The 17860-nt window shown below is 40.3% G+C and overlaps 1 protein-coding gene across 1 annotated transcript in view; it reads right to left on the minus strand.

The window, feature by feature from the left end:
- METTL15 (methyltransferase 15, mitochondrial 12S rRNA N4-cytidine) overlaps positions 1-17860 on the minus strand; it is a 115540-nt gene that overhangs the window by 57982 nt on the left and 39698 nt on the right. Inside the window, exon 3 of the mRNA XM_089521313.1 lies at positions 4664-4800. Coding sequence (XP_089377439.1) covers positions 4664-4800 — 137 coding nt within the window. The remainder of the gene's footprint in view (positions 1-4663; positions 4801-17860) is intronic.

The raw sequence follows: 17860 nt of genomic DNA on the forward strand, positions 1-17860 counted from the left end.
AAGCACGAATTTGAGCTCTATGATGTGGATGAATTACAAGTTGTCCACCAGGATCTAAACAATGACAGCAGATACTAAACATAATACTAGACCAACTGGTCCAGACTTTGAAAGATGTTATTGGTGAATAGTGCTCAGATTATCTCTTGGAGTGTTGGCTCTCCATGGCTATCTTTGCTAGGAACTGCAGTAAGATCCTTTGGAGAACACAATTTTGGGTTCAGTGTTTGGTCACAGATGTGTCTTGGCACATACTAGTTTATATTTACATTTTTTTCTTACGCACCACCATAGCATATAAAGGGATTTAATCTTACACAGTTTTTCCCATATGCAAGGGGATCCGGAACAGATCCCCCACATATCGAAAGTGGCTGCTGTAATGGGCAAGGGGAGATATGGCATGTGGAGTTAGCTCTTTTCTTTTGGGAGAAGGGAGAGTTACAGGATGTTACTTTCTCCCAAGCTGTCCCCCATTTCAAATAATCAGGAAGGGCTTGGCAACAGGCCCCCTGGGCTGAAAATGCTGCTCAATGCCAGGTCGGTGAATGGGAAACATCTTTGATCCAGGACTTGATCCTGGATGAGCATGCTGACCTGACTTGTATTACAGAGACCTGGCTGAATGAAGCTGAGGGTGGTGGTGGTAATCTGTCCAAGCTCTATCCACCCGAGTTTTCCATACAGCAGCAGGCGAGGCCTCTGGGGTTGGGAGGCAGAGTTGCAGTGGTCTATCAGTCCATCTCCCTTACCAGGTGCCCCGTCCCACAGTCTACTGGGTATGAGTGTGTCTACGTAAAGTTGGGTGGCTGGGACAGATTAGGGATTCTGTTGGTATGCCGATCACCCTGCTGTACAACAGGCTGCATAACTGAGATGGCTGAGTTAGGTCTCTTCAGTGGCCTTGGAGTCTCCTCGGCTTGTTGTCCTGGGTGACTTCAACATCCATACAGACACTGCTCTGTCAGGAGCAGCTCGGGACTTCATGTCTGCCATGACAACCATGGAGATGTCCCAAGTAATATCTGGTGCCACCCATGCAGCAGGACACACTCTGGACTTGCTTTTTTTTTTTTTTTTTTTTTTGCTCTGGGCAAGATGACAGTGATCTGGGGGCGGAGGAACTCTCTGTAGTGCCGTTGTCACTGACTGATCACTACCTGGTAGGATGTAGACTCACTGGGACTCAGAGCCTCTGCAGAGGTGGAGGGCTGATTAAGTTGGTCTGCCCCAGGAGGCTCATAGATCCGGATGGATTCCTGATGGCTCTTTAACTTGCTGACAGAATGAGAACAAGGACAAAGTGAGGATCTTTGCCATCCCCAGGGAGGGTGTTTCACCATATAGCGTTAAAAACCACCTCAGTCAGTTTCTAAAAGCCCAACAGCATAAAAACATTTTAACTTGCTGACAGAATGAGAGCAAGGACAAAGCGAGGATCTTAGCCACCCCAGGGAGGGTGTTTTAAAGTTTAGGAGCAGCCACTAATCAGGCCCTCTCCCTTGTTCTTACCAAATAAGCTTGAGAGGGTGATAGCATAAAGAGAAGGGCTTCTCCAGAAGATCCCAGAACTTTAATGGGCTCATAAAGGGAGATACACACCTTCAAATAGCCAGGATCCAAGCCACAGAGGACTTTATAGGTTACCATCAGCATTTTACATTTAGTCCGGAAACAGCCAATGGGACTGTTGCACCAAAGGAGTTCATTCTCACAATTCTCAATAGTAATCAAAGCATGCAAAGCATAACCCTAAAAGTCCAAAGAACCAATCCTAAATAATGGTCCAGGAATAGATAGTCCCACTACAATTGGTATTTGTGTGTCTTTCATTTTCAAAGACGGTGGACTGGTTTTATAAATTCCCCAGGTGGCTGGAGACACAAACCTAGAAGAAGACTTTGTTAGGTGGAACCAGCTTGCCACGGAGCACTGGATCGGGAGTCCCACAGGGACCCAGGGGTGTTGATGGTTAAACAATGTCCCCAGTGACATGAGATGAAGATGCGCATATGCACATAACCAGCTCCCAAAGTGGTGAGCACACTTTAAGACGGTTTACCCCTCTGTCATCCTGAAGCCTGGCCGTGACCAGGCATTTTGGTTCATCGACCAGTACGGATTGGTGGATGGCAGATCCAGACCTCATGCTTTTGGACCAACCCTCTTTTTTCCAGCTTGCTGTATACAATAAAGTTGTGGCCTTTTTCTTGCCAATTGGCTGTACATTGTGTTATTGTACCTTCTCCCCTTCCTCAGCAAAGCAGGATATAAATGAAATAAACAAAAGTCCATACCAGCTGAAACAGAATAGATTCAGAAACTGCAAAAAAGGAAAGGAAAGGAAAGGAAAGGAAAGGAAAGGAAAGGAAAGGAAAAAAGAAAGAAAGAAAGAAAGAAAGAAAGAAAGAAAGAAAATAAGGTATCTTTCTGAACAAGAGAACAGTGAGGATCACTTCCTTTTCTTCTGCCTATTAAGAGGCTGAGCCAGACAGAACTCAGCAACTTCACACAGGTAAGGTGTCCCTCTCACCCAAAGCTCTTGAAAATTTAACAACCAGAAAAGTGGAGCAGCATGAAGAAGAATAAAAAATATATAAAAACAGGACACTGGGAGGGCCTTTGGGAGACACAGAGGAAAGAAGGCGGTTTTCCTCCCATGCTCCAACCGACCAATAGAAGAGAAATCTCCCACAAGATTTCCAGCTATTCTCATTCTAGAGAGTCAGACTCTTTTGTACTTGATTCCTGCCAAGACTTACTACTATACTAAGTGTAAAATCTAAACAGTTAGATTTGTAGTTAGATTTAATCTATAACAATGGCATCTCAATTAAAGTTATAAACGTTTGAATCAATTTTTTCTTCACATACATGATGAAATGGACTGTATTTCACAAAACTTTATGCAATAGCAAATTGGTTGGTGAAGACTTTTTATTGTTTTTGCTCCAATGAACTAGCCTGGTACCCACCTCCTAGGCATTTTCTTTTGTCTAATATTGTACCACAAATACTTGTATAAAACCACAGTTTATTTATTTAACTGCAGTCTTGTTACCCTGTTATGTCAAATTAAACAGGACAATGAATATAAAATCCAGTATTTCTCTGAAGATGCCAGCCACAGATATAGGAGAAACATCAGGAATAAACTCTTCTAGAACATGGCCACATAGCCCAAAAAATCCACAAAAAACTATGGATGCCAGCCATGAAAGCCTTCGACTTCAATTCCAGTATGATTAATTAGCTGATATATAACTGGTTGTGAGGTGAAGGAAACACTTAAGACATATTCAGTATTTACTTGCAATATATATAAAGATGGTGCATATAATACTGCTCTTAAAATGACACTGTATATACACATACATATACATATGAGTATGTGTATGTGATCTAAAAAGAAACAAATAGCACTTCTGCCAAGTTTGTTCAGGCTCCCAAAAATATGCAGTTAATTTATTAAATAAATTATGGGGCAGTACAGACAGACGACTCTGCATGCTGTAGCTTTGCATGCACGCGCTGTCTAAAAGGTACCGCTCTTGGCGGCTCCTTTCTTGCACCGTCATAAGGGCTGCGATGCAGCCCAATGATGCTTCTTCCGCCCAGAGGTATTTGGGCACTTGGGCGCCCTTATATCACAAGGCTGCGCCCCATGTGGACAAGGCCACAGCCTCGTGATGTAATGGAGCCAATAGTCGGGCTTGGTGCATATGGATGCTGTGCCGTATCGAACCCTACTATCACTGGAAACAGCCCATCTGTAGTGGGCCTATATAAACTTTTCAGCTTCTCTCCTTTACAGTTGCTGAAAACAAAAGCGAGCCACATCCAAGCTGGCAGTTTAGAACACTAAAGAACACTAATTAAAAAACAAACAAACCCTAGCACTTTGGATGTACAGTACTTCAGTTTTGTTTTCAATACCTGAAGAAGGCACAAGCCAAAAGATAAAGATATATATCTTATATGTAGGTATATATTTAATGAAGTCAATGTATTCTGGACATTACTTCTTTAACAGAAAATTTGGTAACATAGGCAGAAATAAAATGAACAGTATGGGGAGAGGTTCCTTTACTACAAAGAAAAAAAGCAGTTCAGTATGTTTTAGCAAACTTTTTTTAAACTAATAATATACACACATGAAATCAAACAAGCAGGTCAGGAAAACCTTTGCTTAATCAAACAAAAACACTTTGAATTTTCTGTCGACCACTCGAAGACTTCTTCCAAAAGGCATTCAGGAATGACTGTGTTTTACTAGCCTTCACTTTACTTACAATTTCCATTTTGATGATCAAACATCTACAGTGGTCCCTTCACATTTGCTTCTTTTGATATATATATATATATATATATATATATATATATATATCTTAAAGTAAAAAAGGTGACTTTCAATTTATTTTAATTTTTCTAAGAATTTCAAGGCATTGTGTGGGTGAACAAACAGGAAACAAGGAAATTTTCCCATGGCTTCTAAATTTCTGGAAATTTTACATCTCTAGACACACACACAGAGAGAGAGAGAGAGGGAGGGAGAGAGAGAGAGAGAGAGAACACAGATACATATAAGAATCTACATGCATATGTTTGCAGACACTTTGGCAATACCAACGTATCAGCAGTAAAAAAAAAGAATTATACTCACGGGAAAGAGTCAGAAAGTTGCCGAGCTAGTTCATAAGCTGTGGGATCTCTGTCAAGTGCATATATTTTAATATCTGTTGCTTTTTGCATAAGTGCCTTGGTATGGCCACCAGCTCCAAATGTCATATCAAGAATACACTAACAGGAAAAGAATAATACTGTTATTCTTGGTTGTTGTTCTATGCTGCCTTTCTCCAAGAAAGGGACCCAAGGCAGCTCACAAACAAAACCATTTAAAAACTTTACAATACAAATTTAAAAGACAGTTAAAATCAACTAGCTAAAAACAGTATGAAATGTATAAACATACAAAAGTTTAAAATGTAAGTAAAACACACACAGCCTCCGTGACATGATTATACATCAAAAGCCTGCTTGAATAAAAATGTCTTAATACACTAAGAGGTAAAGAATAACATTGTTATTACTTACTATATAATAAAGAAGAACATACAGTGGGTCCTCTCCTTACGTGAGGGATCTGTTACGGATACTCTCGCATAAGGGAAAATCCACCTATGCTTGAGCCCCTTAAGAAATAATGGGGTGTGTGCATGTGGCAGCACAGCGCGCACACGCCATGGGCACGCGCACCATTGTTATTCTCCCCATGCGGCTTCCGCATAAGCTGGAAGCCATGTAGAATGCGTCCGTGCATGGCACCTGTGCACTGTATAAACATTTATATAAAGAGTTACGAATTAACTTGTAATTTGCCAATTATATTTACTAAAACAATATGCACAAATCTTTTAAATTTTATATTTAAGCTCAAATTATGTCATGAAAATAATTTTAAAAACCATTATTTACAGAGGAACAAGTGGAGGATTTTGCAACACACTCTTAGAGGTTACTGGAGCTCCCAGGGAAAAGTAATTCTTTTTAAAAGTCTTACTACCAGCCTGTACAAATGAGTAAAGCATTCTCTTAAAATTTCAAATAGTTAATTGAACATTTAAAACTATTTGATAACATGAACTGACTTGATAATATCATACTTCCCCTGAATGATTCTCCTTGAAAGAAGATCAAGAATCACTAGTATCTAGAGACCACAAAAATAACCTATAGCTGTAGTCCAGGAGAAGTGTGAGCTCTTGGCAGAGATGGATTAAGATCCATCCTCCGCAGGAAGCAAGAACCTCTGCACTGGACACAAAACAGCTTTCAATAACACTGATGTCTAAAAAACCAGTACTTTCACATTCAAAGGTTTCCAATGTACCACAGCTGAACTTTGTGTGTGTGTTTTAGCAGTTCTTGCTTAAAAGCTTCAGAGGAACTACTGGAACAAGGTATTTCTTTACAATGCCTAGATCTTGTATATCTCATCCTAGCTTGCTTAGCTGACCCTCCAACAGAAATTCTGTACATGATTTTGGAGATTTGAAGGGGATGCACAAAGACTCTGACTTCATTTCTTGCCTCTTCCTTGACCACTATTACACCCTGAAACCCTATAACTGGCCATGGCCTACATCTGACAGCCTCTTGCCTAAACCTGGTTTATACTACATCCTGACACGACTCCTTGTTTTGACTTGCTAGATCATTACTTCTGCAGAGCTAAGCATGGGTCACCTTGACCTGCACTCTGTCAGCCTCTGGGGAAATGACATACTTAACCAATCCTAAAATCAGAATACACAAGCATAGTTGAAAAGAATGGCCTGAAACAGGCAGGCAAAAATTGCTACCTTTGGGCCAATCCATAGGTGTGGCATGCAGATGATGCATGCCCCAAGATTACCCAGAAGCTGCACCAAGGCTTGCTAACATGGCCAAAACCCAGCCACAAAAGGAGCAGGGAAAAACTGCTCCTTGCCATTGGTCCACTCTGGACTGTGGCAGCCTCAGGAGAGCAGCGTCCGGTCACCATGGTCCCACACCAATTGGGGGACAATCGGGGCTGAAGTGGCCTTCAGCCGCCAAGCTTCCAGTCTGTTTGACCCCCCCCCCCCAAAATTCCAAAAAGGTCATTATATACTGACAACAAGAAACCAGTTACGATGGGGGGGCCTTGGGGCTACATAAAGTAATTAACAAGACAATGAAAATAGATGTAATAATTTGAAGAAAAATCAGAAAAGTTTTAAAGTGGCTCACATTATGCACACAGTATGCAAAAGTATCTTTCAGCATTTTTGAGACTCACTGAAAGATCGAAGTTGGTAAGCATGAGTTTTTGTAGATTTGAGCCTACTTCTTCAGAGACCACATGAATCTGAAGATGTAGGATGAAGTCTATGTAAGCTCATGCTACCAACTTCTGTCTTTCAGTTAGTTTCAAAGGTCCTTTTGCATACTGATTTTCCAGACTGATACGGTTATGTCTTTGAATATGCTCTTTCTCACGAACTCTATCAAATCTGCTTTTCCATTTTACATGACAACAAATTAAAAAAGATATTTCTCTGGAAACTGAGACGTATTACAGAGCGCCCAAGAAGGGCGCTCTGCCACCGCTGCCGGTTGCTGCGTCCATGAACCACAGCAGTCAAACTGCACGGTTCCCGGACGCAGCTGAAAAGAAGCGCCAAAATGGCGCTTCTTTCTGCGCCCCAGAAGTGGCGCCGCGAGGCGCTAGTCATGCACTTGCGGTGTCACTTCCGCCGCGTGACGTCTGGAGGCTATGCGTCCGCGACATCAAAATGGCAGCCCTCATGTGGAATGGGCACTGCCATTTTGTACGGACTCGGTCCGTACTAGGATTAGGGGCGTCAGCAAGTGGCGTCCCTTTCTAACCCTAGTACGGACCCAGTCTGTACTATAGGCTCATCTGTAACTGGCCTGAGATTCCCCAGCCATGCCATATCAGGAAGGAAACATCTAAAACAAATCTAAAAAGCTTGGGAAATAGTCTTGGCTTGGGAATCTTTTTGTGTGTATGGAAGGGAGACTATTTCTCCAGGAATCAACCTCCAACCAGTAGAAATACTTGTTTCCATCTGTGCACTCACACAACTGATGCACGCGTACAACTTGATGCCATCTTGAAAAAAAATATCTTGTGCATCTTAGAGTGACTTTTCTCAATGTTAAAATCCTCCTTCCAGTTTCTGATGAGCCTTCCTCTTACTTTAATTTTTATTCCATCCCCGCCCCCCAAATTTCCAGACAGATCCATCTCAAGAAAGCCAGCTGAGTTAGAAACCAAATAACAGGTCACCAATATGATATCTTGTCTAATAAAATCTGCAGTCTAAATTGATCTACTTGACAGTTGCACAATAGAGATGAAAATTCTGATATCCTAAATTCATAAAGAGATTGTTAATTCTAATGAAAATTATGTAATATGTGAGGTTTAACACTGGAATCTCAGGTTCAAAACACACTTCAAAACACCGCTTTAACTGTCTTGGCTCAATGCTAGGAAATTGTGGGAACTGTGATTTTGTGAGACATTTAACTTTCTGTGTTAGAGATCTCTGGTGCCACAATTCCCAGGATTCCCTACCACTGAACCAAGGCAATTAAAGCAGCCTCAAACTGGATTATTTCTGTAGTGTGTTTTAGACCTTGGTTCAGTTGCCTGTCTCATGTTGTAATTCTTAAATAAATTCCCAGCACTGAGCAAATTAAATGCCCCATTTTGCATCCATATGGGATGCTTCCAGAGGAACAGCTTCTAGCTCTATCAGTCAAAAACAATATGCTCCCATTCAGTCTTTTCCATCTTAACAGATTTGTGAATGGGGCAGAGGCAGAAAGTGAAAGGAAAGAAAAAGAGGCAATGGAAAATAGAGGTGGTTTCAAGTGGAAGGCAATACTGTCTGAACCTACTTATATTTTTTTGTAAAGGACAAAATATATGATGAAGGCTTCAGCTGGAAACACTCATGAATTTACGCTCTTAAAATATTAAATGTAAGTAAAATCTATTATTCGCTGTAAAATACATGAGTATCCCATTTCCTCGTCCTGCGGTAATCTGTACTTAGCATAGGAAACCCCTATAAGAATATGAAAAAACAGACTGATTTTCAATTGCGAAGGGGGTCTGACTGGGTTGCATATTATCACTGTTGTTGTATAGTGTATACACAGAATATATCATATAGAAATCATATTCGACTATGAGGAAAGAGGTGTGAAAAGTGGAAGAAGGAACATCAACAATTTAAGATCTACAAATTATACCATACTACTTTCAGTGAAATGCAAAGTCTTGGGAAAACTACTGCAGAAAATGAAAAAAAGAAAGGGTTACAGCTGGACCTTAACAAAACAAAAATAATGACCAAAGTTGATCTTCATAACTTGGAAGCTGATGATGAAAAAAATCAGAATAGTCAAAGACTTTCTGTACTATGGATCAGTCATTAATCAAAATGGAGATGCTAGTCAAAAAATTAGAAAAGGATTTGGAACTCCTGGAAGGGTAGTTATGAAAGAACTAGATAAGATCTTCAAGTGTAAAGATATATAATTGTATACCAAAGTCTGGATCATCCATCAGATAGTATTTCTGATTTCTATTTAGGGTTGGAAAGCTGGAAGTGAAGAAAGTTGGCAGAAAGAAAACCAACTAGTCTGAAATGAGGTGCTTTGGGATAGTTCTATAGATACCATGGACTGCCAAAAAGACAAATAAATAAGTACTAGAATAAATCAAGTATGAAGCAAAAATGACCAAAGTGGGGTTATTGTACTTTAAACATAGCATGGAACAACATGACTCATTATAATAGATGACAATGCTTGATTGAGAGGCAGTATGAAAAGAGGAGAGTAGATAATCAAATAATCCACAGCCCTGGATTTGTCGGATCTGAGTAGGGTTGTTGAAACGGAGACCTCTCCAATAACTGGCTAGAGGACAGTTAACAGCAAAATACAAGTAAACCAGTATGTTGTAGTGGTTTGAGAGATGGACTTTGACTCCTAGAAATTGGTGTTCAAATCCCTGATCAACCATAGAAACACCTCTGGATGATGCCAGCCACAGATGCTGGGGAAACGTCAGTAACAAACTCTTCTAGAACATGACCACATAGTCCGAAAAACCCACAAAAAACTACCCTCTGGGTGATCTTGGGCAAATTAAATACAGCTTCAGGGGAAAGCAATGGCTGACCTCCTCTGACAAAATCTTGCCAAGAAAACCCTATGACAGAGTTGCGTTAGGTCAGAGATGACTTGAAGAGGTAAAGAAAAGCTACTGGTTTGTATTAGTACTTAAAAGAAGTACACAAAAAACAGGAAGCAGAAGTATGCGTGCTATGTTTGTTTGGCTACTTGGGGCACAATATTTGACAGGCTGCCTTTAGTGCATGTAAAATAATTATTGTACCTTCTAAATGAAATTATTGCACCCTTGACCTTTAGGAAGGTCAAGGGTGCAGTCCTACATAGTTTCCTGGGAGTAAGCACCACTGAATTCAATGAAATATAACAAACATTATATATATATATATATATATATATATATATATATATATATATATATGACTGCACTGTAATCACAATTTAAGCAAGTACCCCAGCACAATGCATTAATTACAGAATCCATTCAACACACAGTACATAAGAGGCACCACTGGTTTGCTTCTACTTTCAATTTTGCTGGGTTCCTTTCTTCTATTTTGTTTCTATAAATTCCCTACAACTAAATTATATTTTATAGTTGATACTTTGTTACAAGCTCCTCATAGGTATTATATAAACAGTTTCTGGCTGCTTTTAGAAAACATTCAGATCTCTCATAATATCCACAGAAAAACATAAACAAAGCATGTCAGTATCTTTCCCCGTCTAATTTCATGATATGTCTGTGGAATTCCATTATCTCAGTCTTGCATTTAAAGAAGACACAATGAGCTTTACTTGATTTGCTGGTCTACATCTCTGTTGCAATGATCCTCAACAGTATATTTCAATATTTAGTTTTCTACAGTTCATGTCTTTTTGTATCCATATTCTCCCACTGTTCACATCATTTGATACAAAAATATGGCAGAAATATAATATTTCTGATTATACTGAATCCATTAATATATATTATATTGAAAAAAATAGTAAAACATAAATTGAAACAATCACTTTCACTTATTAATTATTATAATTTATTGGGTTTTTCTTTTACCTGTGTTCATAATTATATCTTAGCTACATTTCGTTCATCACAAATGTGGAGCTGTTAACTTTACATTTGTTTTGAACCTATTTACAATTCTTTTGTTCCAACTACACAAAATGCAAACAGTATGACTATAAACATTTATCCAATATATTAAAGGTATATTATTTCAAAACCTGTATCTAAATAACTGGTTTATTAGCTCAACTCATATGAAACTGGCACCACTCCCTGCTTCTTGGCCATCATTGCCTCATTAGTTTTATCAAGTCACAGTGTTGTGCTGACAACAAACGTTTTGGTCTTCTCTCACAGCTCTGAGAACAGTTGGGTTGAATAATACCAAAGGTTTACCTAATCCAGCATTATGTCCAATCAGATGACTCCAAGAAACCCATAAGCAGAATGGGAGCTCAATAGCATTTTTACAATTATGTTCATAGCAATTGAAATTCAAAGGCACACCACTTCTAATACTGGAAATACTGGCTAACCACTGATAGCCTGATAGCCATAAATTAGTCTTATCGAATGGTTTCCAATCTGAAGTCCCTGAATGCTCTTGAACTTCACCTCTTAGAAGTCCCCTTAGAATTGGCTGATAAACAGCGACAGTGAGAGCTGTAGTTCAATAACATTTGGGAACCATTATTTTAACCCCTGTAAAACAAGAATGGATAAAGTGCTCCCCACAAGCTGCATGTGGCCCTTGGGACCCCAAAGTGCATTCCCAGAAGACTCCTGAAGCCCCTCCAAGCTCCCAGATTGCTCAAAATTGTTTATCCTTCCTGATTACTTGACAGTTTTTCACCTCAAAAACTGGCCCAAACAAACCTAAAAATGGCTGCAAATGTGGTGGCCTCCCCCAGAGCCTCCCGCCACTCAAAAAGGGGGTGTACAGTTCTGTATAGTTGCCAGAAGTGACATTTCAGCATGCCAACATGCAATGCTGAGGTCTGGTAGAGGACCACAGGGCAAAAAATGGGCCCTGTCCCACTGCAGTTATCCATCCCTGCTTTACAACTGTCCAAGTTGATATTCTTACATCAGGTAGTAGCAACATCTCTACTTTAACAATGCACTTTAGGTAGTACACAGCATGATTTTGTACACTTCAATCATGTTTCCCCCTTTTTCTGAGTTACCAAGCCCCGTGTCATACCTTTTCCTCATAGGAGAGCTGCTACAGTCCTTTTACCATGATGTTTTGTTACCTTTTGGCACCTTTCCCAGCACTACAATAGCCTTTCTGGGTTACAATAGTGAGAACCCATCTACTATTCCAATTATGCTTGCACCACAGATTGGCATAAAACAAATTTGAAACTGGCAGGTTTTTTTTTCTCTTGTCCTAATTATTTCATATATGGATTTTGCCATTTTCATCACAGCTGAACACTGTGCTACATCTTCATGATGCCATCCACCAAAAATGCAAGATAGCAATAGCAATAGCAGCTACATTTTCATACTGCTTCATACTAAACTAAGCAGTCTCTACGCAATAAGCTAACTGTCCCCAACAAGTTGGGTACTCATGTTAGCGACTTTGGAAGGATGCCAGGCTGAGTTGACCCTGGAGCCCCTGGCTGGAATCAAACGCACAACCTTGTGGCTGTGAATGAGTGGCTGCGGTACAGTACTGGCATTTAAGCACTGCACCACCAGGGCTGTAAATCCCTATACCCTGCCAGTGTTCAGTAGCTGAAACTTGTTTATGTGAAATGTCAATATTTTTCTGTCTCAGTTTGCACAATCCTTTTAAGAGTGTTAAGCCTTCATGGGCTCTTTCAGATTTATTTATTTAATATATTTATTTATATCTCTGCTTTCTCCCAATATAGGTCTCAAGATGGCTGACAAAATAAATGAAAAAAAATGCAGCTAAAAATAATAGTAAAAAAGTTTACGAACCATTAAATGAACAATACAATTTTTTAAAAGTGTTAAAACAGTGTTAAAGCATTTAAAATGCAATTATAGCCTGAAACACATGGGTCAAATAAGGCAGCTTCTGGCCATTTGGAGGGCGTGGCTTTTAGAAGACGCATGCCCACAAAGCAACTGGAAGCTGCGCAGAGGCCATGCAAAGCCAGAAAAAGCCAGCTTAAAAAGAAGTCGATTTAGAGCGACTCCTGACTGGCATGGCTTGGGACTGTGGCCATGCAGTCACCATTGGCCCAGCCCGATCAGGACCAGGACCAGGTCACTCCTTCTGGGCCGTCTGTTCTGGGCCAACGAGGATAAAAGGGCAACACTCTCATTACAAGTTTCTTCTGCAGCAACCAGCTAATTGCAAAAGCCTGATGGCAGAAGGAGAACAAGAAAGGGCCAGCCTAACCTTCCAAAGAAGGTAGTCAGTACTCTGCATCCATGGAATCTACATCTACAGATTCAATCATCCACACATTGTCATTTTACATAAGGGTCACCATTTTACTATGCCACTTTATATAACAAGACATCAGCATCCACAGATTTTGATATCCATGGGCGATCCTGGACCCACACCTCTGCACATACCCAAGGCCCACTGTTATTTCATACCCTGAAATAAGCCATTGAGAATGCACACTTATGTCTTCTCATCAACCTGCCTGTGATGGAGATGGGATCACATGAAAGACATCCTCCTCCAAGAATCTAAAAACTTAATCTTTCAACTAGGCTAGACCTAATCCATACAGTGTTTTATAGATTGCAACTAGCACTTTGAATTTTGCTCGGAATTAGATTAGGAACTAGCGAGACAAAACAAGAGAGTTATGAGTTACAGGATGAGTCCCCCTTACCCAGAATTTCAAAATCCAAAATATTCCAAAATCCAAAACTTTTTCATGTGTGGCTGAGGTAGTGACATCTTTGCTTTCCTATAGTTCGTTGTACAAAAATGTTTGTTTCATGCACAATTTTTTAAAAAATATATATAAAATTCCCTTCTAACTATATGTATAAGTATATAAACAACATAAATTAATTTGGTGTTTAGACTTGGGTCCTATCTCCAATACATCTCATCATGTATGTATACACAAATACAGGTAGTCCAAAATCCAAAAAGATTCAAAATCCAAACACTTCTAGTCCTAAACATTTTTGATAAGGGAGACTCATTCTGTACCTATAACCAGTCCTGGACAGCATTTTAGGCAAAGAAATTTGAAGCCACTGAAGTTTCAGAATAGTATTCAAATGCCGCCCTAATAGATTGTATTATAATAAATCAAAATAGGATGTAATCAAAGTGCTTCAGAAAGCTCAGACAACTCCAGGAAAGGCAGAGCTGATGCACTATTTTGCATTTCTGGCTACTGCTATACCTAGTTATCCAAACTCAGGCCCTGAATTCAGGAGTACACTAAAGATATGAAGTTGAATCTTTAGAGGGAGTATAATCCCATCCAGCAGAGGCTGAATCCCCCATTTGACTAACCAGAAGCATCTCTATCTTGTTTGAAATGTTTCAATTTGTTCACCCTCATCCAGTCTGCTACTGACAGCTGTTAAAATGGTTTTGAAATATGAAAGGAGATAAAAGAGTTGTGTGTCACTGACATATAGGTGACATTAAACCTCCAAACTATGGGAACTTTTGTCGTGTATATTTTAAATAGCATGTGGGACAGAACTGAAACCTGAAGGATCCCACCAGCTAATGGTCATGGTTTCAAGCAGGAATCCAACAGCACCACCTGCTATGTTTGATCTTACAAGAAGGGTCAGAGCCATTGAAGAACACTCTACACAAGTCTCATCTCAGAAATGTGGTCCAAAACGACACCACGGTTGGTAATATCAAAACTGACTGAGAGGTCCAGCAGACTCAAGAAGGGCAGACTCTCTTTGTCCTGCACCTGGTATAAATCATCAACCAAAGTTCTCAAAGTCATTTTCATCTCATAACCAAGCTTGATTGAAATGGATTGAGCTCATCTGTCTCACCTGGAGGTGTGAGGTCACTATGCACTTCAGAACCCTGCCCTCAAATGGATAGAGAGACTGCCAGTAACCATCTTGTATAGTGGGATGCCAGAGGGATTCTTCAATAAAGGCCTTACTACAACCTTTTTAAAGGCAATCCTGAATCCTATCTCATAATAGAAAGGCATTCATCACTCCTCTAACTCACTTAGCCAGTCCCCCTTTACCAGACTTATGAGCCAGGCAGGGCCTGGGTCCAATATGCATATGATGGCTTTACATATTAAATATTTCCATCCATATCTTCAGATTGCAAAAACTGATAATCAACTAGAACATCCACATCGGAGTGGATCTGAGCAATTTTGTCAGACCTGAGGATTTGGGCAATTCTGAAAATTCTTCCTTATCTGCTCTGTTGCTCAGCTGCCAATAACACATAGTGAAAGAAATATGTACAATAAAACTTGCATTATATCCAACATAGTAGATACAGAAAAATTACAAGAGCTAGCCTTTGTCTTGTTTTTCTAGGTTTCACTAGCTATTGCAGAAGCATCAGTGGAACATGCAGTGCAATTAGTTCTAACACCATCTAATTATTTTTCACTCTAAATTAGAGAAAAAGTGAAAAATGGGTATTCAGCCAGAATAGACAGGGAAAAAAAGCATGCTTCCCGGTGGTTTCCGAGTGCAGCATTTTGATGACACATGCTCTGAAGCCTCCTGGAAGCCTGACCAGACATGGGCCGGCCTCCATGAGCTCTGGGGGTGTGGCATTTACACACTGCACACCACTGGAGTAACATGAAGCTGGCCTCTGGCCACGGTGTGGGCAGCAAAGGTGGCTTTTTGCTGGCCAGAAAAGGAACGGTTCTTTGCTGCTCCTTTTCTGGCTGGGTTGAAGGCAGATTGGGGCCGCAGCATGTGGTTGCCGTGGCCCCAATGCATTTTTGGAAGGAGCAACTTCAAGCCACCCCTTCAGGGCAATGTGTTTTGGCCCGTTGGTAGCTCTAATTGTATTAGGTGTTTCACTGATGCTTTTTCAACAGCTATTAAAACATGCAACTACAAGTGGAAGACCATCTTTAAAAAACAAACATAAGAAACATTATATTGAGTACAACTCAATACTTTTAGATAAGTGCTCAGTAACAATTTCTAAGAACTTGGAGCACAGATAGGAAGTTTGCTTTGAGGTATCAAATTAAAAATAGCAAGAACTAGAAACAGTTTGGGATCTTTACAGATTTAGTAAGTTCATAAATATTCGATATGTCTCATGCACATACTAAATCTCTCAAAAGTGTCTAACACAGGGATTTTAAGGCTGAGGGATAATTAAATAGGTGTGCAGCCCAGAATATATGTGAATGAACGTTTTGGCCATATCTATTACAATGAAATCCGACTTGAGAAGTGACTTATCTTCTTTTGGCCACAATTTAGGTGATCCACTCTGTTTTATCACACACAAAACGGTCAGATAATTGCTGCTCAAACTGTTGATTGTTCTTTTCCCACTTTCAGCAGCCCTGCCTTCATCTTTATAATTGGCAAACTCACTGCATGGCCAAATTGTTGCAAGATCCTGTCTTGTTTTAACATTGTTAACGAGACAGAGGAGTCAAAAGGCAAAATGAAACAGCACATAATTGATTAAATGTGGGCATAAAAATTAAATAAGGCAGAATTCAATATATATATACTTGGAGACATCTCCTACACTCATTTCAATTGCACTATTGACACCAAACTACTCTTCCCTTAGGTCAAGAGAAAGTCTCTTTGATGCAATTAGGATAAGAAATGTTGAGATAACAATTTACCCTGTAACATAAACAATGGCTTACCAGAAGAACTGATTCTGAGTTGTAAGATAAGAACATGCTTGCTACCTACTAAAGTGTTTGGGGTTTTGTTTGTTTTTTACAAAGAGGTATGATCAAAAAGGTTTGGCAACTTTTTGTCTGGTAACTAGCTTACTTTTCTACATTCAAATACCTGTCGTTCATAAGCACAATTAGTATTTTTTAAAAAAATAATGCATTTATTCTAATTATAGCAATAGCAAGCATTAGCAAATACATTTCTATACTGCTTATCAGTGCACTTAAGCACTCCCTAAGCAGTTTACACTGTAAGTTAATTTCCCCCAACAATCTGGGTACTCATTTTAGTGACCTTGGAAGGATGCAAGCCTGAGTCGAGTGTGAGCGCCCTGGCTGGGATTGAACTCGCAGCATTATGGTTTGTGAGTGGCTGCAGTACAGTCATTTAACCACTGCACCACCAGGGTGTGTAATCACTGGCGCAACTTCTGTGCGACTTGGGGAAGTGGCACGTGTAAACTCCACACTCCCAAGCCAGCTTAAAGCTGGCTGACGCTGCCAGTCTGTCCTGGCCCTGTGTGGTGGGAGAGAGAGAAGGGCTTATCCAGACAATCTTAGAGCTCTAATGGGCTCATTAAGAGAGATAAGGTCCTTCAAATAAACCATAATTTGTGGTTGTCACCTATTCCCAATTCTCCCTTGATTTGTGGGATGGGGGTGGGGAGCAAGAGCAGAATGTTTTTTTTAAAAAAGGCTGCTTTCAACTTTATTTTGAAGAAATAAAATAAATAAATAAATATGAAGAAAGTAAGAAGCAGCAAGAAACTTCCAGTCGCTTAGAAAGAGCGCCTGCTGTTTGATGGCTGTTCAAAAACTGAAATAATTTGAGACCTACAGGGCTGGGATCCAGTGACATCACTAGGGGTGGTATCACGCAGTGCAGTAAATCATGGCATCACCCCCATGGACCTCCTGGTAGGGGGTGGCAGATGAAAAAAAGGGTCTCATCCCAGGGAACCCTGCTTTCTGCCACCCCCAATCTCCTGGCTGGGAAAGCAAAAACAGGATGCTGCCCTCAGTAAGAACAGTTTTTTAATTACAAAAGATCTCCATCCTCAAGAAAAAGGAGGCCACAGCAAATAGCTTGCTCACCCCCAGAACCCAATAGCAGAAAAAAATCAAACAGATCAGGAGGGGGAGGCTGTAAGACTCAGGAGCAGACATAAAGATCCATGGCTTCACCCCCATCTTCACTGCCAACCCCCCATAGGGGAGTGGCACGCCAAGAACAGTTCCCTCCTTTCTTTCTGGGGAGGGGCTTTGGGATGAGTTGCTGCTGCCTGGTTTCACCCTCTCTGAT

The sequence above is a fragment of the Sceloporus occidentalis genome, unplaced genomic scaffold (assembly GCF_023333645.1).
Source record: "Sceloporus occidentalis isolate IW3139 unplaced genomic scaffold, rSceOcc1.0.p SCAF_4, whole genome shotgun sequence".
Classification (NCBI taxonomy): domain Eukaryota; kingdom Metazoa; phylum Chordata; class Lepidosauria; order Squamata; family Phrynosomatidae; genus Sceloporus; species Sceloporus occidentalis.